Here is a 26170-nt window from a genome sequence, read left to right on the forward strand (position 1 = left end):
CTTGCTATCAACTTGGGTCCCCAGGTCCCTAATTACTTCTTCCGTACTTAATGGATTACCATCTATGTGGTAATTTGTGGGCATTTTGTTTTTGCCGAAGGGGATGACTATACATTTTTTGGCGTTTAGCTTGAGGCCATGGCTCTGGCACCAGTTGTCTGTTTCTATGAGGCCCTTTTGTAGGATGCTTGTGTTGGCTGGAGAGTTGATTATGGCACCCAGTTTGTGGTCATCTGCGAACTTGGTCAGCCACAGTCCTTCCGTGTTGGCCTGTACCTCCGAGAAATATATACCGAACAAGAGAGGTCCCAGGACTGAGCCTTGTGGGATGCCACTTGTAACTGGTTTGAAGTCTGACATGGCTCCAGCAATTCTAACCATGTCGGTTCTGTCCTTGAGCCAGTTTGCAGCCCATCTAGTGACATAGGGGTTTATGTTTAAGCTGGTGAGCTTATCTATAATGCCCGAGTGGGGTATTGTATCGAAGGCTTTTGCGAGGTCCAGGTAGGCTGTGTGGACCACCTTCCCCTCGTCAATGGCCTTAGTGACTGTTTCAAAGAAATCGACCAGGTTTAAGAGGCAGGATCTGCCCTTAACAAAGCCAAACTGGGTAGGATCCAGTGTCTGTAGGTCCCCAATATCTTTATTTATGAGGTCCATGATGATCCTTTCCATAGCTTTGCAGACCAAGCTAGTCAGGCTTATGGAGCGATAGTTTCTAGGATCCGTTGAGGCACCACCTTTGTGGAGAGGGACCACTGTTGCTGTATGCCACTCTTTGGGTACATATCCTGTAGTAAGGCTGAGATTGAACAGTAGTTTTATGTTTGGGTTTAGTTCTTCTTGGAGTTCATGTAGGACGCAGCCCGGGACACTGTCTGGTCCCATTGATGCTGTATGTCTAGTCATCTGTCCCAAGCTGTTAGCAAATGCATTACACATTTGTTTTGAATTCTTGCATTCTACAGATAACCCTAAATTAATGATTCACTATGTGTTGTTTGACTATGAATCCTGGCACATCTCTTGCAGTTTAGTGGGTTGCCAGATGCATTTTCAATAAATGTGAGTTTCAAAGGACGAGAAGTTTTCAGTGTGAAAGAGTTTTGTTTTGTTCATCAAATGGTGGTTTAAATGGCTGAGAAAAGCTTTTCCTATAAAAGTTTTAAAAAGCATTTTAAAGGAAACCCAAATCTCTGTGATCATTGTAAAAGTAAATAAAAAAGCAGTATACACACTGTCAGGGTTCAACAGTGTTTTCTGGTAACAGGGGAGAGACAGGTAAGTAATGGGATATTGGTATGGTTGTGTGTGGGGGGCATGAGACTTGGTCCATTACCTTACCCAGGGCCCCACTTGACCATGATCCAGCTCTGGGGCTTATGGAATTCTTCAGAATCCTCCTGTCACAGAACACAAAAAGACTTATGAGTCAGGAAGAATAATCCATTTTCATATCCTACATAGTTCCATTTGTCCACAATGAAACAGAGAAAAAAACATTAGTAGAAACACTGACACCAGTATCACAGCCATCATGCAACTGGTTAGAAATGCAGCATTGGCCAGACACACACACACACACACACACACACACACACACACACACACACACACATGCGTGCACACAAGCAAAGTACACCTTTAACTTCTCTCAGTATACAGAGTATAGTCAGATGTAATATTTTTTTATGAAACAGAAAACATTAGTAAAAAGTCCTAAAAAATTGGCCCTCGCCAATAAAGTGTTGGAAAAAGTTGTGCTCATTATCAACTGTATGTAACCATCTGGGCTAGACTTGATTGTTTTTGATAATAACACCTATGATAGATAGTGTTTTGCATTTCAGTTAACTGTGTATTGTTGTAAATATTGTATATAGTTAAACTGTTTTTTTTTTATTTACATAAAATGATTTACATGCTCTTAATTAATCTATCAATGCACAATCATATTGTAATGTCTATTTTTCTTGTTATGTCTGTCATGTTACATTATTTGATTATCAATAAAAAGTTTTTTGAAAAAAAAAAAAAAAAAAAATTTTCTTGTTATGTCTGTCATGTTACATTATTTGATTATCAATAAAAAGTTTTTTGAAAAAAAAAAAAAAAAAAATTTTTATGAAACCAAGACCCTTTTGAATAGAAACTGCATGAAGCTAAAATGTTTTGATGTAAGTAAGGCCAGCAGGTGTGTGTGTGAGTGTGTGTGTGTGTGTGTGTGTGTGTGTGTGTGTGTGTGTGTGTGTGTGTGTGTGTGTGTGTGTGTGGGTGTGTCTATGTACAGCTAAGGCCTTCATCTCATTTTGAACTTGGAATGGAGTATGAAGTTATGGAGCAGCTTTTTCACTTACCTCTGATGGAAACATGGATTCACGGTGCAGTTTGGATACAGCATCCTTCACATCATATAAAAGAAATGCACACAGTGGTGCAAAGTATGTTTTTTCTTAGACCACATATTTCTAGAGATCCATTTGATGATACACTGGAGGTCAAACCCTCCCCCTAGCTGAGCCCTAATTTTCTGTAGATGGTTTGCTGAAAATGAATTTTTCAGTAAGATCATTAGATCTGTTTTCTTTGTTTCAAAATGAAGTGCAATCCTGGGGAAGATTAAATAAACAATTCTAAGTGAAGAGACACAGTCACCTCAAACCAAATCTTCAGCCAAGTTCATTCAGTAAGCTGACACTTTGCTGAAAGAAATTTAATAAATTACAGTTTAAGCCTATTTAGTAAATAAATGTGTATTACATTTTAACTTATGTAACTGCAATGTGAAAAACGCTTCATTACAGACTTTTTGCCATTTCTTTGTCTACCTCTGTGTACTGATGTCAGATTTTGAGTAATTAAAATATAGTTTTATTTAGCTAAGGAAGTATTAATACTGAATCTGGAACATGGCTTAGTTGCATATTTTTTACAACAATGAATTAATTAATCAAGCAATTTAAATAATTATACAATTATTTAGGTTTTTTGGATAAGCAAGTACACTAGATAAATGTTTACTTTTGCATGCAAATGAAAAAGATTACAAAGAGAAATCACACTAGCAGCAAATACTGACATTCTGTATTAGATTTATTTTGTCCATCGAAATTCCACAAAATCAGATGGGAGTTGTAAAGTCTTTAAGAAGTCTTGCAGAAATATCATGAGTAGATTTTGTTAAGATATACTGACATATTGATTCGGTAAATGTATACAGTTTGCAAACTTCAGCACCATGACTGCAAAGGCACTGTTTTCATACAACATAATTAGTAATGTAGCTAGTCTACCTTTTTATCTTTGACTGGCATTCTACCTTCATCCTTAAATGATTTGGTCTGTTACCCTGCATACATACATGCAACACATACTGGCCGTGTGTCATCTACAACTTCTCAATGAAGCCATAGAAGTCCTGTCCCTTCGCTCAGATCTTTATAACTATCTTCGCATTGGTGTCTTGCATTTGCAATATTCTTGCTGCATAAAGTGTTGCCTTTCTTATTAAATTAGCATCTAGTCTAACCTGAATCATTCTACAATTTTTTTCTCCAAAAGGCATGCATTCACTCAGACACCTGTGTTTTTTTCTTTGTTTTTTTTGTTTTTTGTTTTGTTTTTTTGTTTTTTTTTCTGTAGAAAAACAACAGAAAGATATATGAGTAATTACACATGCCTTATTGTTGGGGGTACTTTATTCTTATGAACTCTCCTTTAAGTCTCAGCATGTATACTTCTCTATTATATTGATCAGAATAATGAATGTTAATGCTTTTATTTTATGCCAGAGGTAATATATTTATGATCCATTGTGTAATATCAGGATATACGTATTTAGGATATAAGTTTTCAAACCAGTTTCATCCAGCTTACTGTCTACATGATAAAGATTTCAAGGCAAATAAGACAGAGGTTAGAAAGAAAACAAGACAGTTAACATAATAGTCGTATTTCAGTAATAGTTTTTAAGTAATGCAAACTGAGACATACAACCATGATTATAAAGCATGGAATAATGTTTATATAAGGAATTCCTTCTTAGCCGATTCTTTGTTCCTGTCAAAAGTAATGCACTCAATAAGTGTATACAGAGCTGAATGCTAGAGCCAAGTCTATAATAAGGAAAATCAGAGCTGCAAATTCATTACATGGGCAAAAAATAATAAACTGTTATTTTCCAGAATTACTTATTGTGAGTGTTGTCCTGCTTAAAACCATGTCAGTGTCTCATACTGTTTAATACTGATGTGCCATATGCTGGATTTAAAGCATTCTAAAAGTCTGTGATGGATAGGAAAAGAAGTTTATGAAATCAAGAATAAAATGCCATACATATTATATAATAAACTGTATATGTATATATATTACAGAGAATTTTTGCAGCTTTCATTTAAAAATAAACATGCTTAATAAAAACATCAGTTTACAAAAACAAATTTTACAACATTTTCTGACTTGATAGACTCACGGTTAAGCTTTAGTACTTAAATAAAATGCAGTCTTTCGTTTTAAAGCTGTTACAAAGAGCTATGAAGAGGTAATAACAGCAGGCAGTCAATCTTAGTGGAATGCATGCCACAATTTTACAGAAGCTCTTTTCCTCTGTTTCACACTGCTTTTTTTTCAACACACTGCCCCTGCTGTAGAAAACTGAGGCAGATGCCAATGTTCGAGAGGAATTTTCCTACGGAGCTGATGCCGTGACACACCTTACTATACACCCATTAGCATGCCCATGAAATCCGAGCCACTCTGGATGGTGACAGGTGCTCCTGCACTGTTGTCTACAAAGATGGAGGTATATTGTCCGGCCTAGAAAAAGAAAATACAACAAAAACAGCAATCACTACATTTCATATTCTCAAGAAACAATCAAGGCAATCACATGTCTCTATGTGTTGGTAAATGCAGCCAGATGTTTGAGTTTTGCTTAATAAGATTATGTTGAGAGAGAGATTACTATGCAAGCACATATCAAGCTTTAACATAAAAGTGGGAGCATGCTCAGAAGTATTCTATATTAATACACTTGTATTGTATTCATAGCAGACAGATTTAGAAATGCATATTTCAAACTGTAGGCGTGGTACAGTTGCATAGGTTATTTGTTGCCAGGTGATATTTTAGGGGAGCTTTGAATTGTTGCAGGTTATTTAAAATCCTGATGTGGTTTGGAAGTTTGTTCCATGCCTTGGAGATAGTGACAGAGAAGAGCAAGTCACTATAATACTTACTTGATTTATTAGCAACAGTTGGTTTAAGTTCTGAGGATCTCAGCATTCTATTTTGGTACATGCCATTGGATGAGATTTGATATGGGCTGTTTCTACATCTATTCCAAATACTTCTAAATGGTTTTTTTTTGTGTGTGTGACTATCTGTCCACTATTACTAGACTAATTTTGGTCTCATTCTAATTTATTGTAATGTTAATTTGGTGTGTTCCAGGACCTAACTTCACACACGGTATTCATGTCATTACTCAGATGGGGCTGTTGTTAAGCACATTAAGTTAAACACAATCTTTGATAACCCAACACATCCATTTTTGTTTGAACGGGCAGTAAGTATAGTGATTATCACGTCTGCTTTACACGCAGAAGGTCCTGGGTCTCCTCGTTATCACTCTTCAAGAAAAATCTTAATGATCGGATGGGAACTAGGAAATAAACCCCGGGGATCACTTCTGTGGCTCTGCTTGACAGGGCACAGGAAAATAATTTTCTTGGGTGGCAAAAGCCAGGGTACCTTTTTGGCTAGGCTTATATAGGCCCTAGGGCCAATAGCCTAGTACCTACCTCCCCTATGAAACTATGAACCAACTAGACTTGTCATTTTCCTCTTACAACAATCTCCTGTTTTGAAGTTAGAAAAGTACTTATGTGTGTTCCAGATTTTGGAATGCCTAGTGTTGCTACAGCTTTCAGATTAGAACTCGCTCCCATGTTATAATTACTTCAGTAATCTGGAACAGATGGTGTTGATAACCAACACCATAAATATCTGTAGCCCCACATCTTAGTCACAAGTATATGTTCATTCGTCATGTAGCTTAGCCCTTTCAGACATCTTATCACAAGCCCGTCTCCATTCTACTGGTCTTGGCCAAGATATCTTAGAAGGAAATTTCCTGTATTAGTAACTATGGTTTACTAACAAATCACCAACATGGTTTTACTCAATGTAATTCAGCAATAACTGCAACACATCTGTTAGTGATGGGAACATGTCAGCTGATCAGCAGCAATTACACAAATGCCATTTCTGCAAAAATGTTTCACAGAAAGCATGTTCACTGATTGTGGAGAATTCACTTTTCTGCATTGTTGTGCAACCTTGGAAAATATATATTTAATTGGGGTTGGAGAGCTTGCTCCCTTGGCAAAAAAGATTTTGCCTGAGCTATACAGAAGGTACTTTTTATGCAACATTTTCAGAGTTTTTTTTCTTTTGGGAAAAGTGGTGTTGCTCTATTGATATGATTCTATTAGTGACAGCATTCTTGATTTATGGAGGATGGTTCACTCACATGTGTTGTCTTTTAGACATCAATAAATCATTTTTTATTTCACTTTATTCGTCTTTATTATTTGCTAATTTAGTGGTCCTTAACCATTGCTGGGCAAAGTAAAAAATATGATAATTTGATTGACATACAAACCATAGTAAGATGATAAACATACAATTCATAGTAACCTTTAAAGACATTATTAAGAAATGCATTAAACCTGCAATATTTTTCAGGAGAGATGCAGCAAATAATGTTAAATATAGAAACTATAAAATATGCATTTTTAGTAAATATGCAGTTTTTGTTTGTTTGTGTCTTTCAGCTTTTCCTGGTTAGGGGTCGCCACAGCGGAACTCCGGTATGCTAATGATTGGCAGTAGAGTTTTACGTGCTGGCTTGCGGGCCTAACGCCCTACCTTCAACAAAGGAACGGCCATTCACATTGTAAAATGTGAAATTATATGTTTAAAATCTGTATTTTTAGTGTGGATACAGTAAAGAAATGGATTATGAGAATCAATACAGCACGTGTATTTTTTTTTATTCAGAAAAAAATGTAGCATCTCCTTGAAAATATAACTGCTTCTTGTGCATACAAAATGCAGGGCTTAAATCCTGCCAAAGCTATGCTGTCTTGCTTGTGATTGATTTGCTGTGGCATGGGGAAGACAACTGGAATTAAAATTCTGACCCAGCACTGAAAGTAGGGTCAATATTTCTTTTCTTATTGCATAAAGGATGGATTTGCTAACTGAAATATTTCCCAGTGATGCCTTATATCAGTACAACCCTCTGCATTTAAATGATACTCCTCTTTCAAAGTTCAAAGTGCAGTTGTATAGTTTAGTCAGTCAGTTGAAGTCTGTGGTTTCCTCTGGAAGTGTTATCATGATTATATGCATTTTGCAAGTAATGTAGCTGAGTAGAGAAGAAGACTGCTTTCCTCTGGTAGCAGCGAACTCATGTTTATGGACTTTGTTTAAAGTTATTTCAATTATGTGCAATTTAATAATTTATTATAGTGCTACAGCTAGCTGAGTTTTTATAATGACATTTTTATGTGCAAACATTGTTATTTACAATTGTCTGAATTTGCACACTTATTTGTATATTCAATGTTAAAACAATATTGCCTAATTTCTTTAGGCAAATAATTTTAATTAATGAATGCACAATTTTGTGACTGGCAGCTTCTTAATACACACACACACACACACACACACACACACACACACACACACACACACACACACACATATTTTTTGGATAGATAGATGTATGAGTAATTTCATGAAACTGCAGAATTTTAACTGTTGGCATCTGCCTTTGAAACAGATTGTTTAGCTCTAGCTACTGTATGCTAAAAGTACTCATTTAGTAAATATGAAAACAGTGATTTTGATACTGGTGTGCCAGTTTGTTCTGGATGGTGTCAGGATGTTACTATTCAAGTGTACGTGTGTGTGTGTGTGTGTGTGTGTGTGTGTGTGTGTGTGTGTGTGTGTGTGTGTGTGTATGTGTGTGTATGTGTGTATATACATGCTAATGCAGAAGATGTAGCCAAGGCACAGATACTTTTAGTAAGATAGCACTGTAAGACACAAAGCTGAGAGGGAATTGGGTAAATCCTTGGGAAGCCAGTGGTTACAAATTGTTTTTTAGCTGCACAATATGGAGTCTATTTCAACACAACTGCTGTTTGTTATAGCCCAAGGTAGCAATGTTAATTTGGCATACACTTTTAAAGCCACTCACCTCTTGATTACTGTTACTAAGTGATCACATTTATGTAGACTCAATGCTCATACCCTTAGAGACATACAGAGCATATTCAAAAAGGCATACTTTATTTGATATATAGTTGTGTGATACACAGTAATCTTAGGTCCTTATATAAAATTATTAGAAACACTGCATTAAAAGATTATTAGAATTGTTTTGTTGTGGAAGGGATAAAATTATAATAGTCTTTAAAAGACAGCAGTTTTTATCTTGTAAAGATTTTTAATGCGCAAAGTATTTATGGAGGATAATTACTATGGATCTAAATGAAGTAAAATAGATTTTTAATCTTATTTCAGATGGCAAGGTACTCCCACTCTGAAGGAGTAGGAACTTTCAGCGAATGTTATAGCACAGCCCTAATAAGGGCAATAGCCCAATTATTTTGATTAGTCTACAGAGTTTGGCCACTGGACAAATGTCAGGGATATAGTGCACATTCAGAGGATACACGTTTATGACTAACAGTAAGAAGGAAAATGCAGATAACTTGAATCAGACCAATTCTAATATATGAGTCTACAGTTTTAAATGCCAATGAGCTGACCACTGGACATCACACGTCATATGGCACATCTGCTAGAGTGTTCAATATGAATAAAAACTTCATAGTGCTGTGGACTTAAATGACTACTGATGGCCTCTGTACAGCAGAACCAAATGACAATGTAAAAATGTGCAACTGTACATGCGAGTGGCATTTTTCTGTGGAAGAAAAATTATATTTTCTCACCTATTTTATCTTACCTGTAATTGTAACAACCCATGCACGTAAACAGTAAATGTTTTACTGTTACTTTCCAGTCCAGTAATGACCTCTAAAGACCTAAAAACAATAGGAGAAAATATGAGGGACTGAATGCAGAGCAATTTTGGTACACTTATAATTATCACTGTAAGATAAATCTATTTATTTATTAATTTGTGTACTTATATTTTGTTGAGCATGTTGGGACAAATGTCTATTTTTATGATACCCAGTTGGGAAAAGCCCTCAACAATTTATCAGAATAAGAGCAACAATGTATCATGTAGCTGCATCTTACAAAATATTGGAATATCAAAATATGGTTAATGTGAACATTTAGCTATAGAAAATGTTAAGATTTAATAATATATGGAACAGAAGAATAATGTCAGAGAATTACAGAAATGCACAACACATCTGGTAACCATATCAAACACAGCATACTATTACTAATTGGTCTAAGTGACGCTGAGTCAAGGACATACAGGACATAATACACGTCAAATCCAGTATTATTTCAGCTGCCTTTAAGTCTACTCTTCATAACTGGATTGGCTACCTTTAAGATGAGTTTTCATAACTGGATTGGTTACCTTTAAGTCTAGTCTTCATAACTGGATGGATAGACACAAATTTACATCAGAGGTCTCACATACTACCCCGCTTAATTTGGATGGTGAGTGCCATTAAGCATTTCAACAGTGTGGCAAGAACAGGTAAGCATGTGTACTTAAAGGAGTATGGCTAGGTGTCTTATAGCCCCCTTGATCTTTTGCCTGCATAATATCATAAGGAAAATTAGAATAAGCATGTGATGGGGAAGAGGTAAACACATGGTATATTCTGTTACACTAGTATTCTCTTAATGTTACATATTTATTCTGTGTAATAGTTCTAATGTTCTCTGAAAAATACTGTGATGAATTTATGAATTTCAGGGTTACATTTTGCTATAAAGCATTAAACATTCTTTAATAATTGATAGAAAGAAGTGTAATTAAGTGTGTGTGTGTGTGTGTGTGTGTGTGTGTGTGTGTGTGTGTGTGTGTGTGTGTGTGTGTGTGCGTATTAACTATAATAGTACATATACAAATTAATTTTTTTATTTATTTATTTTACATTTGTTAACCAGGGGTGTCTGACTGAGCCAAAAAGGCCCTTTTTCAGCAGAGGCCCAGGGAGAAAAGCTCCACAAATAAAAATTACAGACACATTTAGTTATTTAGACATGATCAGTATACACACAAATTACAGGAGACATGTTTTTATAGTAGTATGCAGCACATAAACAGTTACAGTGGAGAGAACAAACAAAAAAATATTAATTTTAAAAATAAAGGTAATTAATAGATTTGTGGTGTACAGCTGAAATTTGGAACATAGGTAGAATACATACATAGTACACAGGTACAGTACATACATTCTAGATTAGCCAGTGTTTGTGAGTAAGATCGAAAACTATTATCAAGTGTTCTAGATTTAGTATGTATATGTTATCCGCTTTCACTAGCCTGGGGAGCAGTCATGGCACTGCCAACTTTGCTTGAGATGTTGTCTTATGAGGTCTTTAATGGAGGCTTTGGACAATGTGTTTTGAATGCTAGTAGGGACAGAGTTCCATTTTTTAGCCACTGAACTACTATATAGTGCCTCTCCAAAGCTATTGTAGCTGTTGGTGACTTCTAGTAGTAGTTTGCTTGATGATCTAAGAGGCCTTTTGACTTAGTGATGTTGTACTAGGTTTTTGAGGGCAGGACACTTATTGGGGAGGTAATAGATAGAATGACAGAGGCAGAGCTGGTTGTAGGTTAGGAGGTTGGGCAGTTCAAGCCAGTGGCGCTGTCTCAAAGCAGTACAGTGATGAGTTGTATATCAGCAATTTGCAGCAAAGTGGGCAATTCTGTTATAGCAGGCTTCCATTTTGCTTAGTTCAGTTTTGTTCAGTTTAATCAGAATGGGAGATGCATAGAGTAGGGCGGACAGAAGTTGGGAGCGAGCAATGGCTGATCTTGTGTTGTTGGTAAGAAATGCTTTGATACAGTAGAGTGAGCCCAGTTTGGAATGTACTTTTTTAATAGTTAAGTTGAGATGTCTATCAAATTTTAGGTGGGAGTCTATGGTTATTCCCAATAGCTTAGCCTGTGCCACTGAAGCAATTGGAGTAGCATTTGTGGAGTAGATAGTGAATTGACTGTTAGTGTTTTAGTTAGAACTGGTTATAATCATAAGCTGAGTTTTCTTTGGAAGAAAAAACTTTACCAACCCAACAACTACACCTTCGCTGAAAAAACAAAGTCCAACAAAAGTCCAAAAAGCAAAGGTATGGCTGCAGAAATCCAAAAACTGTTGATATACAAATCCAAATGCTCAAGAAAGTTAATGTCAGCTCAGCTTTATTCACACAAGCACTTTCACAGATAGCTTCATCAGGTGCATCTGACAGTTTTTGGATTTCTGCAGCCATACCTTTGATTTTTGGACTTGAGTTTTCTTTGGATTGAGGATAAGTTGGGCTTTAGTAAGGTAGTTTTCAACATCAGAGAATGCTAGTTCAGTTGTTTTCAGGAGGGTAGGAATGTTTTGTGCAGCACAGATTAAGGTAGTGTCATCTACATACTGAATTATAGATGCATGCTGTGTGGAGGTATGGAGGTCATTTGTGAAGACTGTGAATAGTAGTGGTCCTAAGATAGAACCCTGTGGGACTCCTATAGTTATGGGCAGCTGAGGGGAGAGAGAATGTTCCCATTTCACAGCTTGGTACCTGTCAGTTAAGTAGCTTTGGAACCAGGTAAGAGTGGAATTTGATAGATGATATTGGTTTAGTTTATTTAGCAGGATTTGGTGTGAGACGGTTTACTGTGTCTGTGAAGCAGAGGAGGGCTGTAGTGGTACTATGGGCAGGTCTGAAACTATGCTGAGTAGGTGACAGGATGTTGCTGTCTAGGAGATAGTTTAGCATCTGGGTATGGATGCATTTTTCTAGGATTTTGGCCTGGGGGAGAGTAAAGTAATGGGTCTGTAGTTATTAAGTTCAGTGGAGGTCCCGCCTTTATGTATGGGTGTAACATAGGATATTTTCCAGAGTTTGGGCACATTGTTTTCAACAATTGATCTGTTTATGAGAGTGGAGACTGGGATAGCAATAGCATCTGCTGTGAGTTTCAAGAAATAGCTGGGGAGTAGGTCGGCTGCTGTTGATGAGGTTTTTAGTTTGGAGAGCATGGTTTTGATTGAAGTGGTGGAAACTGTTTTGAGGGTAAAGCTTGTATTAGTGTTATTTGTGTTGGGGGGATAGTGAGGAAGGAACTGTCCTGTGATACTAAGGATAGAATTGAGTTCACAAAGTGGGAGTTGAATTGTGTTTCAATGGGAACTTTAGTGTCAGGGTGGTTGGTTTGGGGGTAGCCTTTTGGGTGGATTTTAGTAGCTGGTGTACATTTTTCCAAAATTTTTGCGGGTTGTGTAGTAGGATATTTTGTCCAGCCTAATGCATTTTTTTGAATGGTTGCGCAGTTCTTGGTACTTAGTTAGGCTTTGTGTTTCTTTGTTTTTTTGATAGTAAAGCCAGGCAGTGTCTCTGGACTTGAGGATTTGTTTGGTTTCTTTACTGAGCCAGGGGTTTGTAGAGGTTCTAACCTTGATTTTGCGCAATGAAGCGACAGTGTCTAGGTGTTGTAGAAATATTTTGTTGAAATATGCTACAGCCTGGTCAAGTGGGAGGGTTTTTAAGGGGGTCCAGTCACAGTTACAGAGTAAAGTGTTGAGGACCTCAGGAGAGATTTTTTTTGCGTTTCTAGTGGATATATAGTTAGTGGTTTTGCATATGCTTGTTCTACTATGTATAAAGTATATTATGTCCTGGTCACTTAAGGTGTCTGGGAGACTGCCTGTGTGAGGGTACAATGTAGGGTTGTTAGTTAGGACCCAGTTAAGGATGGATTCCTTTTTAGATTTTTTATCACATCTAGATGGAATTTGCACTAGCTGCTGGTAGCCATGGAGATTTATTAGATTACTTGGTGGTTCTGATATACAGGTGAACCAATCTAGGTTGAAGTCCCCCAGAATAAGGGTTTCTTGTGAGTATGTGGAAGAACACCAGGATAAGAAGTCTTCAAGGCTAACAGGTGTATTACCAGGTGGAATATAGATCACAATTGTGGTGATGACCTTTTTAGGGTGAAGTTGAAGTTGTGAGATAAGTATGTCCCAATTATTGGGGGAGGGGTAGGAGTTTGGTAATTGATGGACAGTTAAGTTGAACTTGTACAGTAAGGAAGTTCCACCCCCTTTATGAAGTGGTCTGTCTTGTCTAATGATATTGTAGCCGGTAGGGAGAACTTCTGAGTTAGCTATGTTTTTATTTAGCCAGGTTTCTGTTAAAGCAACTATGTCTGGGGAGTAGTGTGCTATTGTGGCCTGGAGTTCAGGTATTTTATTTTTGATACTTCTAATATTAATATTTAGCATTAAAAGATGGTTGGTTTTGCTGCTGCTGTTTATTTGCCAAGAGATGAAGAAAGTGGGGGTGTTATGTTCTAACATTTGTGTTGGAGCAGTTTGTGTTGGACAGGATGGATTTGGGCCTGGGTTGGGGTGGATATCCCCACTTATGGTGAGCCTGGAGTTAAAATGGTTATATTGATGTTGGAGTTTGGTGAGGAGTGTAAAAAAGTATTGTGTTTTTTTTTGGAGTAGGAATGAGAGCATATGTGTTTAGTTCTGAACTGGTCCGTTATGTAGTTCTTGAATAACTGTGGGCAGATATTATTATAATGTGTGGTGTCAGTATACGACAGTGCATAATGTAGTGTTGTGCTACTAAGATTAGGGATATTGCTAGAGTGATAACTTGTGGTGTTGTAAAGAATTATGAGAAGACAGACTAGACTTAGTTGTGTGATAGTCATGGTTATAAAGTATAAGTTGTTTCTAGGTGGGGGGTCTGAATAGGAATTATAGGGTTGCACTATATGTGGATGGGGAAGTAGTGTGGGTGATGTAAAAAATGCCTAGTGGGAATGAGAGTAATTGGGAGTATTTTGTGTGGAGCAAGTTGGTGTGGTATAATGTGATATGACTTGAGGAGCTGTGATTGGTGGAGGTGATGTGAGGGTGACCTGTGGGTGTGGCTGTAATTACTATAAATGTAGAGGTAGTGGGGCGGGAGGGAATAGGGGGCAGGCAGGGGAGCGGAGAGAGCCCGAGCGTTAGCGAGGGTGAACGGAGCAGGGCAGAGCCAACCAAGACAAGAGAAAAAAGTAAGTATTACTTTACAAATCTAAATACTTTAAACAAATTCATGAGGTCTAATGGCTTACCGGCAAGCAGAATGTATTTGCTGAAGAGCACTTGTGTCCTGGTGGGAGACTAGAAATTTAAAGATGGCTCCATGCTCAGCAGGATTCTAATATAAACTTTGCATTGGGGGCGGCAGATAGCACAAGGGGTATAAACCAGGTGGAATGCAAAGAAACCAGAGAGGCAATCAGTGGAAATCAGTGAAGGCCTCAGAGGGGGTAAGTAATAATTCAAACTACCTGTAAAGTGAAGGAGAGAAGAGACAGCAAAGTTTATTAAGGTTGGGAGTGTGTCTTCACATTGACTTGCTCATTAGTAACCAGTCTGTGCATGGATTAGAGTAGGGAGATACATTAGCAATGAAGGGGATTGTATAGAGATGCAAATAAACTGGTGGGCCTCCAAGTGATACAAACTAAGGCAGAAAGCACTGAGAGGGCTGCTTGATGGTTAATTTAGTCAAAAGGATGAGAATTAAATGTATACTGTCTATTGAACAGTTAGGATTACTGTACTAGTGAGGGGGGAGGACACAAGTCTACAACAGTCAGTTTTATTAGCAAGCTGAGAACTACTAAGAAATACTGCTAATGTAATAGCTTCACTCTCATAAAACAAACAAGTAGAATGCCTGGGTGGACTGACCCTGCTCTTGAGGCTCAAAATGTATATCCTTGTTTAGTTTGCAGTACTGATTCCTTCTTATACTGTATGGGTGGAGTGATAGCTGCAGACTGCAGATTTGCTTGAGTGTGGTCCTGCTCTTGAGGCTCAAAATGTATATCCTTGTTTAGTTTGCAATACTGATTCCTTCTTATACTGTATGGGTGGAGTGGTACCTGCAGATTGCAGATTTGCTCGAGTGTGCTCGGCAAGCAGAATGTAATTGCTGAAGAGCACTTGTGTCCTGGTGGGAGACTAGAAATTATGAAAGAACTGTAGCAGAAGTTATAGTTTGTGATTAAGCCATAAGCAGATGTTGGTTTCTGGCCTAATTTTTTAGTTGTGGAATATCTCCATGTGATAAGCTAATCAACAGACTCTGCTATTAACAGAAACAATGCTAAACAGGCTACAACAGAATACTCACACTCACTTTGTGAAATAAGCAAATAAGAGAATAAACAAACAATAGACAACACTAAGTCAATATCTTGTACAGAATTGTGTACAGATGCCAGTAATCCCATGACTTACAGAAGAGCAGAAGAAAGAAAGGATGGAGTCTGTTGTGCAGCAAAGATTCTATATTTCAAACATCTACTTTTAAAGCAGCATTATGCTCACAGAACTGCATTACACTCATTGTAAGGATCCGTTTTTTTAATTCTCCAAGGTTTTTTGGTTTATAACACCATGACAGGAATGGACCCCATTCCTAAGTCAAAGTCCAATTAAAGTTCATGACATTAGTATCGTTTCAATCTTTGATGCCAGCCAGAAGTGCTCTTCGCAGCACCCACAATGTGCCCAGTAAAGACTCCTTCTGTAATTTGTACAGCGTTACATGTATTGGTAACATATCTAAATACAACTGTAAATTCTTTTTTATAAGACCCATTGCTCCTACCACTATTGGAACTGTGTGGGTATCTTTCTTCCACATTGCTCTCATTTCTGCCTCAATTCTGAATGAATTACAGTCTGTATTGGAAGGCCTGATACAGATCAATAACTGAGGCAAGAGCCAGAGTCTAAAACTGAATGCCAAGAAGTGCATAATAGTATCTTTTGGGAAGATGACTACCCCTGGACACCCACAAAAGCTACCACATCGATAATAAACCCATAAGAGGAGACTGAGTCATCAAGCATTTCAGAAAGCATTTAGGCAGTAACCTAGCCTTTGGCCATTAAGTATCTGTTGTAGTAAGGAAACCATTCTGTGTTGCATAACTTATAAGCAAGTAATGTCATGTAACTTAAAGGATGGCATTGTTCCTCTGTAATTAGCCATCAACAGACCAATCATTGAGGGCTTAGCACAGAGCAACAATGTACTCAGCCCTCAACAGACCAATCACTGAGTACAATGCCCCATTTGGTACATACTTAAACAGGCATATTCAACAACTAAAGCTTCCACAGGGGTTCCTCACAAAAAGAAAACAAGGTGTAAACACAGTGTCCTATAATGACTCCCTGAAAGCCCTATCCCTGTACTCAATATCCAACAAGTTTCTGAGAGGTGATCTATGCCTGGCCTACAAAGCAACTGCTGATTCTACTCTGATGGACCTATTGCACATTCACAAACCAAACAGCATCAGACTTACCTCTTCTAGGAACCTAAACCTCATCTGTAACATAAACAGGACATGTTGGAAGGACAGGTGTGTGTCTCAAGAGACTACCATTCAATTGAAGCAGAGTTATTCCCTAACCCAGTTCAAGCATAACTTGGACCAGTGGATGGGGGGCTGGAAATTTACAAAAATCCATGTGCCAAATATGCAAACAACTACCTTGAATGAACAAGAATCGAACTTTCACTCTTTACTTTCCCAGTTGGAACGGAAAGTACAATGATTCAAATCTCTACAATGGCAAAGGTATAGTTTTCTTGACTATATAAAGTTGGCTGTTGTACTTAGAGGGCTTTGGGTGACTAAGATGTCATCTTATGGCAACACCTACCCTTCCCTGTTAAAAAAATGGCAGGAATTAAACATCCAGAATAGCTTAAAGTACATGGATTTGATGAATGATCATTTTGCTTCAATTGAGTCTGAGTTGCTGGAAGATATTTTAAAAATTGAAGCTGAACTTTCTAATAAATCTTGTTTCAATCATTATGTTACAGAATATAATAAAATGCTGGACAAATCCCTGATGCACGATAAAAAACTTGAAGGGCTGAAATTGAAAAAACTGAATCGTGATATAAATGACTTTAATAATGGCCATATATTTTCTTGGCCAAGAGATGATAAATATGTGAGCAATAATAATATTAATACACCTAAACATTCTAAAACATTGGTGGATACGAACTCTGTTGGTGCTCTGCATGATTTCAGAGATCCAATGGTTCCTTCAGGTTTCAATCAAGGCACCTCTATGAGTGGCACTGTAACTGGTGTATCATCAGGAGGAGAAACCACAGAAGTCATAACTTCCAGCATACGCAATACGCATGTTTCTTTACAGAATTCTGATGTAACAATGGCAGCGTCACAAGTTTCACAAACCGCAACTGATGAAAGAAATGAGGAAGCAGCTACGGCAGCATTTTTTTCAGACTACCAGACAAGTCATCCAATTGAAGCTACCAGAGGAGGTGAATACCGGCATACAGGTGGCCTCACAAGGACAGTCACAAGGGAGGAACAGGAATCAAAGCCGGAGTGGACCGAGAACAAGGAGCAAGAAACAAATAAGGACATAAGTATAAATGACTCGTGTTATAAATCTATCCAATGCTGTTATTAACTCATTTCACATCTCTTTATTAGAGAAACATTTAAAATTTGTTCCTTCTAACATAGAAGGGCTATCAGATGTCCTTATTGATTTAAAAATGTTTGCACATACTTTGGATTTGAAATTATTATATGGTTCTGCATAGAGTAATGCACCCACATGCTATAAGCATAGTAGTACTTTCATCCTGATCAGCCATCCCATTTTACAAGCATTTTACAACTCATGTGAGGTACAGATTAGAAAATATTACCAAAATGAAAAATGTAAATGTAATTATAATTTAACAATGGAGGAAAAGCAGGCATTGTGTGAATTAGAAAAAATAATGAAATAATACTTAAAGACGCTGATAAGGGTGGGGCCATTGTGGTATTAAATAAAGTGGACTACCATAATAGCATGTTAGAAATAGTTAATGACACTCAGACTTTCACAGAAGTAAGTAGTATTGATGTTGATGAGGTTAATAAAAGGATCAATATATTATTATATGATCTGCAAGACAGGAAATGATATCTCACGATTTATTTATGTATCTAACAGTTCAAAATCCTACAATTCCTATTCTTTACAGCATACCTAAGGTTCATAAAAACATCCATAAACCACCAATGAGGCCCACTGTATTGGGCTGTGGATGGATTACTGAACCTATTTCAGTATATTTACAAGATCAGTTAAGTAAATACCTGAGGTATGTAAAAAGTTATATTAAGGATACAGCAGATTTCCTGAGACGGTTATATGATTGGTATACTAAGAAAACATCTAATAATATTTTTTTATGGTAGTTATGGACATAAAGTCCCTTTTTACCATGATTCCGAATGAGTATGGTATTTTAGCTATTAGAGACTTACTAAATAGCCATAAACATGACATGAGCAGACAGATAGAGACAATATGTCAACTTTTGGAAAGTGTTCTGAAGTGTAACATCTTTGTATATGATAAAAAATATTAACATCAAGTTACATGGGTAGCAATGGGCACCCCATTGCTAATAGCTATGTTACATTAGTATTAAATGAGTGGGAGGACACATATGTACATTCGGAGCCTGGTAATCAACAAGGTAAAATACCATTTCTAAAGAGATTTGTGGATGATATTTTTTCATATGGGAGGGAAATGAAGTTGAACTCAATACATATGTAAATTATATCAATACTGCCACTAATATTCTACAATTTTCTATGCAATATTCAAGGAATATTGTACAATTCTTAGATATTAATATCAATTTTCTACATAATATTATCTTTAATATTAACTATCAGTGGTATCTAAATTGTATAATGCATCTTGGAGCTTTTCTTCACAGGCCTCCACTGAAAATGGGTCAATTCGGAAGGTGGCCTAATGGTTAAGGTGTTTGCTTTACAAACACAAGATGCAGGGTTTGAGTCTCACAAGGGATAATTGGCTAGGCTTAAAATGGCTTGCAATGGCAGTTAGCTTAGTAATAACCTATGAACCTACGAATTCGGCCCAGTGGACTTCCCCGGTGATCAAACTGCAAATAAATAAATTTTGATGGCCTGGAATTGCATACTAGTGTTTATAAGAAGAATATGAATAAGAATAAGTATGTTCACAGAACTAGCATGCATCCCCCTCATGTATATAAGGGGAAAGTTAGAAGTCAAGTCATGCAAATGAGCAGGTTGAATACTGATGACTCAGGATGTATCAATCAGATAGATGAAACCTTGACTGCATTTAAGAATAAGGGTTATGAAAATGAAATACTTGAGGACGCTAAAAACTATGTCCTACAGAATAGAGCAACTTTATGCTTACCATTTTTTGGTGAGGATACTATTAATCATAATAATAATAGAGATGATAGTAAATATACAAATGTTCGCTACATTACTAAATTTAGTAGATGCAGTAGTGGCATTAAACAATTTATAACTAATAATTGGGGGATTCTTAGAAGTTATTCGGGGTTAGATAATGTTATTTCAAATAAACCATTGTCTACTTATAGGAAGTGTAGTAATCTCAAAGAAAGATTTATTTATTTATTTATTTGCAGTTTGATTACCGGGCCACTGGGCCGAATTGACCCATTTTCAGTGGAGGCCTGGGGAGAAAAGCTCCAAGATGCATTATACAATTTAGATACAACTGATAGTTAATATTAAAGATAATATTATGTAGAATAGTTACTCATCTGTGGATGGATTACTGAACCTATTTCAGTATATTTACAAGATCAGTTAAGTAAATACCTGAGGTATGTAAAAAGTTATATTAAGGATACAGCAGATTTCCTGAGGCGGTTATATGATTGGTATACTAAGAAAACATCTAATAATATTTTTTTATGGTGGTTATGGACATAAAGTCCCTTTTTACCATGATTCCGAATGAGACTTACTAAATAGCCATAAACATGACATGAGCAGACAGATAGAGACAATATGTCAACTTTTGGAAAGTGTTCTGAAGTGTAACATCTTTGTATATGATGAAAAATATTAACATCAAGTTACAGGGGTAGCAATGGGCACCCCATTGCTAATAGCTATGTTACATTAGTATTAAATGAGTGGAAGGACACATATGTACATTCGGAACCTGGTAATCAACAAGGTAAAATACCATTTCTAAAGAGATTTGTGGATGATATTTTTTCATATGGGAGGGAAATGAAGTTGAACTCAATACATATGTAAATTATATCAATACTGCCACTAATATTCTACAATTTTCTATGCAATATTCGAGGAATATTGTACAATTCTTAGATATTAATATCAATTTTCTACATAATATTATCTTTAATATTAACTATCAGTGGTATCTAAATTGTATAATGCATCTTGGAGCTTTTCTTCACAGGCCTCCACTGAAAATGGGTCAATTCGGAAGGTGGCCTAATGGTTAAGGTGTTTGCTTTACAAGCACAAGGTTCAGGGTTTGAGTCTCACAAGGGATAATTGGCTAGGCTTAAAATGGCTTGCAATGGCAGTTAGCTTAGTAATAACCTATGAACCTATGAATTCGGCCCAGTGGACTTCCCTGGTGATCAAACTGCAAATAAATAAATTTTGATGGCCTGGAATTACATACTAGTGTTTATAAGAAGAATGTGAATAAGAATAAGTATCTTCACAGAACTAGCATGCATCCCCCTCATGTATATAAAGGGATAGTTAGAAGTCAAGTCATGCAAATGCGCAGGTTGAATACTGATGACTCAGGATGTATCAATCAGATAGATGAAACCTTGACTGCATTTAAGAATAAGGGTTATGAAAATGAAATACTTGAGGACGCTAAAAACTATGTCCTACAGAATAGAGCAACTTTATGCTTACCATTTTTTGGTGAGGATACTATTAATCATAATAATAATAGAGATGATAGTAAATATACAAATGTTCACTACATTACTAAATTTAGTAGATGCAGTAGTGGCCTTTAACAATTTATAACTAATAATTGGGGGATTCTTAGAAGTTATTCTGGGTTAGATAATGTTATTTCAAATAAACCATTGTCTACTTATAGGAAGTGTAGTAATCTCAAAGAAAGATTTATTTATTTATTTATTTGCAGTTTGATTACCGGGCCACTGGGCCGAATTGACCCATTTTCAGTGGAGGCCCGGGGAGAAAAGCTCCAAGATGCATTATACAATTTAGATACAACTGATAGTTAATATTAAAGATAATATTATGTAGAATAGTTACTCATAAATGCATTCAATATCATGCATAGTTAAATTCATTAAGCTTGAAGGTAGAGATCATACAGTTTCATTTGAGGAAAACAAATGTGTTAGGTGTGGAAACAGTTTACATACAAACCTTTTAAGAAAATGTAAATACGCTTTACATACACACATCGACAGTAGAATGCTATTAACAATATTTACAAGGTTAGGCTGTGTGGGGGTAGCTGTAGGAGTTGTTAAGAGCTTAGAGAGAAGCTATAGAAATTGTTGAGAGCTTAGATAGGCTCATATTATTGGGAAATGTCTTGGTGAGGATAGTAATAGTGTCTATGAAAAATGAGTTAAATTCAGAGCCTAGTTCAAGGTCAGATTTACTTGGGTCAGGACAGGGATTATTCTTGGAGCCTGGACTGAGGAGTAAGTTTAATGAGTTCCAGAATTTTTGTTTTTTTTTTATTGTTATTGGACCAAAGTTTGTTATAGTAGGATTTTTTTGTCTTTGGTGATTAGTCATTTTGCATGGTTGTGGAGCTGTTTATATTGGAGCAAGGTACTGTCCAGTTTATTGTTTTGGTAAAGCTCCCATAGTTTGTCTCTGTGGTGCATAATCTGTTTTGTCTCTTTGGATAGCCAAGGAGCAGTTTTAGTTTTTATCCTTTTGTTTCTTAGTGGGGCTAGTGAGTTTAAAGTATCAAGGAAGACAGAGTTGAAGTATTCTATAGCCTTGTCAAGAGGAAGGATGTTTAGAATTTGCCAGTTCATTTGTTTGAATGTATTTGAGAAAGTAGTTGGGTTGACACTACTGAGGTTATGAGTTTGAATGTATTGATGCTGGTGTGGAGTGGAACTAGTTGAGCGATGCATAAAGGCTGGGAGGGGGTCGCTAAAGGTATCAGGAATTGTGCCAGAATTGGTTATTTTATTTGGATCTGAGACTAGGATCCAATCTATAGTGGATCCGGGAGGATTTATTTTGTTAGGTCGAGTGATGGAGAGGATTATTTGAGTGAAGTTATAGAGGTTAATGGATAGGGAGGGAGAGGGGCAATTGATTTTATTCCAGTCGATATTCCCATTACCAAGGATATAAATTTCATAGTTAATTTCAGTAGAGGCCCATAGGAGAATATTTTCAAGTGCAGAGATATTGTTACCAGGTGAGATATAGAGGGCAATGATACAGATAGTTTTATGTTTATTTAGCTTTAGAATTCCAGCAGTTGGTTCAGTGTTCTGGAATTGAGGAATTGGAATTTGGAGGGGAATTAAGGTAAGAAGGTTGGAGTAGACTAGGGCAGTGTCTCCACCTTTTTTATTTAGTCTGTCATTTCTGAGACAATAAAATCTTGAGGGCAGAATCTCAGAGTTGGAGATAAAGGGCTTGAGCCAGGTTTCGGAGATGGCTAAGATATCTGGTTGGTTATGGCTTAACCAAGCTTGAAATTGGTGTACTTTGTTGTTTAGACTTTGCACCTTAATTGTAAAAATCTTTAAGGTGTTGAGATAGGCGGAAGAGGGTAAGGGATGAGTGTTGTTAATAAAGGATGTAGGACCAGGGTTAGGATGGATATCACCAGCTTGGACTAGGTTGTTGAAAGAGATACCCTTTAGCTATATTAGTCTGTCAGGCATGAATTTTGGTAGATTGTAGATTGGAGCAGGTGACAGTGTCTTGACTTTAGAGGAGAAGAGTTTAGGGTGGAATAGGTGCAGAGGGTTGGGCTGAATGAGAGAAGAGGAGATAGAGTGGAAATGGGAGTAAGAGTGAGGGGGAAGGTGGGTTTGTATGCTAGTTGTCTTTGTAGGTGGTATTGGACAAGCATTGGTGGAATATGAGGTAGCATAGTATAAGGGAAGTAGGAACATAAAGAGGACGCTGAGGGACTGGAGGGTGTGATAACTTGAGGAGAGCATGTTGGAGCAAAGAGAGTGGTATGAGTGATTAAGAAAATAGAGAAGGCTATGAAGAAGAAAGCGTTTAAAAGGTGATGGAGGTATTCTAGAGATTTAAGGAAAGAGGAGGGAACTATAATTATTGGGTGGAGTACAGATTACAGAGTTTAAGAAGGATGGCTACAGGTGGGAGGAGTAATGAGGGGGGAGCTGGTATTGGGTAATTAGGCTGAGAGGGTGGGGTAAAATAGGAATAAAGTTGGGAGTACTGGGGGTTGGTGAGAAATGGGGGCAGGGTAGGGAAGCGGAGTGAGCCCGTAGGGCAAACGGAGTGGGAAAGAACACTAGAGGTGAGTATGGCAGAAAAGGTATCAGCAAAGAGCAGTTTAAAGGCTGTAGTTGGAAGGTATGAGCTAAATATTTTCAGCCAGAAAATGAAGGCTGCCTTTACAGAGGGTGGTTTAGCATGGGGGGAGAAGATATTTACAGTCTAAGGATATTAACTCACAACCGTTTGTGAAAAAATAAAACTTGTTGGGATCATAAAGAATATCTAGGATTTATATTGGTAGATGCTGCCACCTAATGGTAGAAGGAGATAGCAAACAGCAGGGATAGTTGGACCAGTCTTAGGTTTAAATATATTCTAGGGTAGTGATAACAGTAGGGGGAGAGGGCAAATGGTCTGTGGTAGGCTACTAGAACGTGCACACGGGAGAGCAGACTAACTATAGATAGTACATCAATTCTACATTTAATTAGTGTTAAGCAATATACATTTACACAATCTTGTTGGTGGTGTCTTCTCAGTAGCATTTTTATAAGAACCAGGCAAGCTGGCCAATTCAGAGTGTCTTCAGGTGATGGCCGGAGGTATTCCTTTTGTGTTTAAAACAAGGAGGGAGCACCCGGGATAGATTACTGTAGAGGAGAGGGAGACAACACTGAGTTAGTTAATACTGCAGATGTAGAGGGGAAAGGTAGCAGGTAAGGGATGTTTAGAGAAGAAGGGAGGGTGTAACAAAGCACAGTAGTAGAGACAGGCTATGGTTAGATGAGGCTGGGGCAAGTATGTAGAGGAAGATAAGATTTAGGGGATTAACAATGGAAAGCAGCAGACATTATGCTATGAACAATGCAAGTTAGGAAATATAGGTTCCATTAAATAGAACAAAACATTCATTCAGCACTTCAGCATGCTATCAGTGACCCTAGTCCAATTGAGAGGACAGGGTTATACAGCAGTAAAGCCAAATATAAGCAGCAGAAAGCAAGGGATAAATGATAAAGTAATACTATAAAATCTCTAAACAGTGCAATATATAGTGCTCAACAGACTAACACATTAAACTATGATATGTTCATGCTGTGCAATAACTTGTGCTGAACAGTTTTCAAAACAGTTTTCAGAACAATATAATAGTCATGTGGTGCCCTTATAGAGACAAACGGAAAAGAAAAATAGCTGCTAAGCCAGTAATTAAGCTAAAGGCTCTAGTAGGACCATTGATCCACCTTGAAAGAGAAATAAAGGCCTTCAACGATATAAGTTCATTGGCGTCCATTTCATAGGACATCTGGAGAGCAGACTAGGCCAGCAAAGTGCAACAGTCGAGTCCTGTATCCTCAGACTAAAGTACTGCAGCTGGCGACAACATAAAGAGAGACCCACTCATCCCAAAAAGCAGCTTACAGCTGCTAAGCCAGTAATTAACCTAAGCAAAGGGCAAATGACACAATACAAAGCAAGCAGTCAAACTACAGTAGATAAAGGGCAAAACGGTCCCCAAAACCATGTAGAAGCTGTGCGGAATCCTTATAGTTACAAATGGAAAGAAAAATGGCTGCTAAATCTTATTTCAAGTGGAAGACTTGAAGAGGGATTGTTATTCCACCTTAAGAGGCTATCTGGCATTCTGTGATGCACTTTGGTTGGCGTCCTTTTAACAGGACATCATTACACCAGGTTTCTGGTTGTGACAAGCCAGCAGTATTCAATCAAGCCCCTTGTACCCATACTAAATGAATGCAGCATTAGTCAATGTAGAAAAGTGCCCCACTCATCCCAAAAGCAGCTTGCAGAGGTCAAAAACACATGTAGGTCACAGATAAATGAAGCCGTCAGCACGAGGCCAACAATAACCTTATAACACAGTTACAAACATTGCATTGGAGTGCTAGCCATCAGCACAAGGCCATCTATAACCGTAAAACACAGTTACAAGTAAAAACGTGGAGTTTAGTACAATAGTTGCTTAGAGACTTGCAAATAATAGACAGATATGCTGAAAAGACCTACCGGGAGGCAAAAACAAGCAGCCTAAACTGCAGAACCAGCACAGAGGAGCTGTGGATGCTCAGGACAGATTTAAAAATGGCACCACAGTCCTTGGGAGATATAAGTAAACTCCAGGAGGAAATTAGCTACAGGGGAGGGGGTAGGTGGAGGGAAGGTGGTTGGACTAGAGGGGTAGAAGGTAGGAGGGACTTAAGAGGTGGAAAGTTGGTAGGAAAAAAGTTCCAGGAGGGGGGAGGGCTTAATAGAGGTGAGTACGGCAGAAAAAGTATCGGCAAAGAGCAGTTTAAAGGCTGTAATTGGAAGGTATGAGTTAAATATTTCCAGCCAGAAAATGAAGGCTGCCTTTACAGAGGGTGGTTTTGCAGGGGGGGGAGAAGATATTTACAGTCTAAGGATATTAACTCACAACTGTCTGTAAAAAATAAAACTTGTTATAAAGATTTGAGGGAACCACATAAAAGAAATAAGATTGTTGAATATGGTACTTTTGCCTGCCATAATTCTTGTGGTTGT

At 37.4% G+C, this 26170-nt stretch overlaps 1 protein-coding gene across 1 annotated transcript in view; it reads right to left on the bottom strand.

Annotated features, from left to right (window-relative positions):
* Positions 1–3075: 3075 nt before the first annotated feature.
* The window catches only part of C1QTNF12 (C1q and TNF related 12), a 998063-nt gene continuing 974968 nt past the window's right edge, over positions 3076–26170 (bottom strand). The window contains exons 7-8 of the mRNA XM_044063195.1: positions 9044–9122; positions 3076–4815 (exon numbers count right to left, since the gene is read on the bottom strand). Coding sequence (XP_043919130.1) covers positions 4717–4815; positions 9044–9122 — 178 coding nt within the window. The 3' untranslated portion in view covers positions 3076–4716. The remainder of the gene's footprint in view (positions 4816–9043; positions 9123–26170) is intronic.

Source organism: Protopterus annectens, chromosome 2.part1 (genome assembly GCF_019279795.1).
Source record: "Protopterus annectens isolate FY-2018-M chromosome 2.part1, PAN1.0, whole genome shotgun sequence".
Classification (NCBI taxonomy): domain Eukaryota; kingdom Metazoa; phylum Chordata; order Ceratodontiformes; family Protopteridae; genus Protopterus; species Protopterus annectens.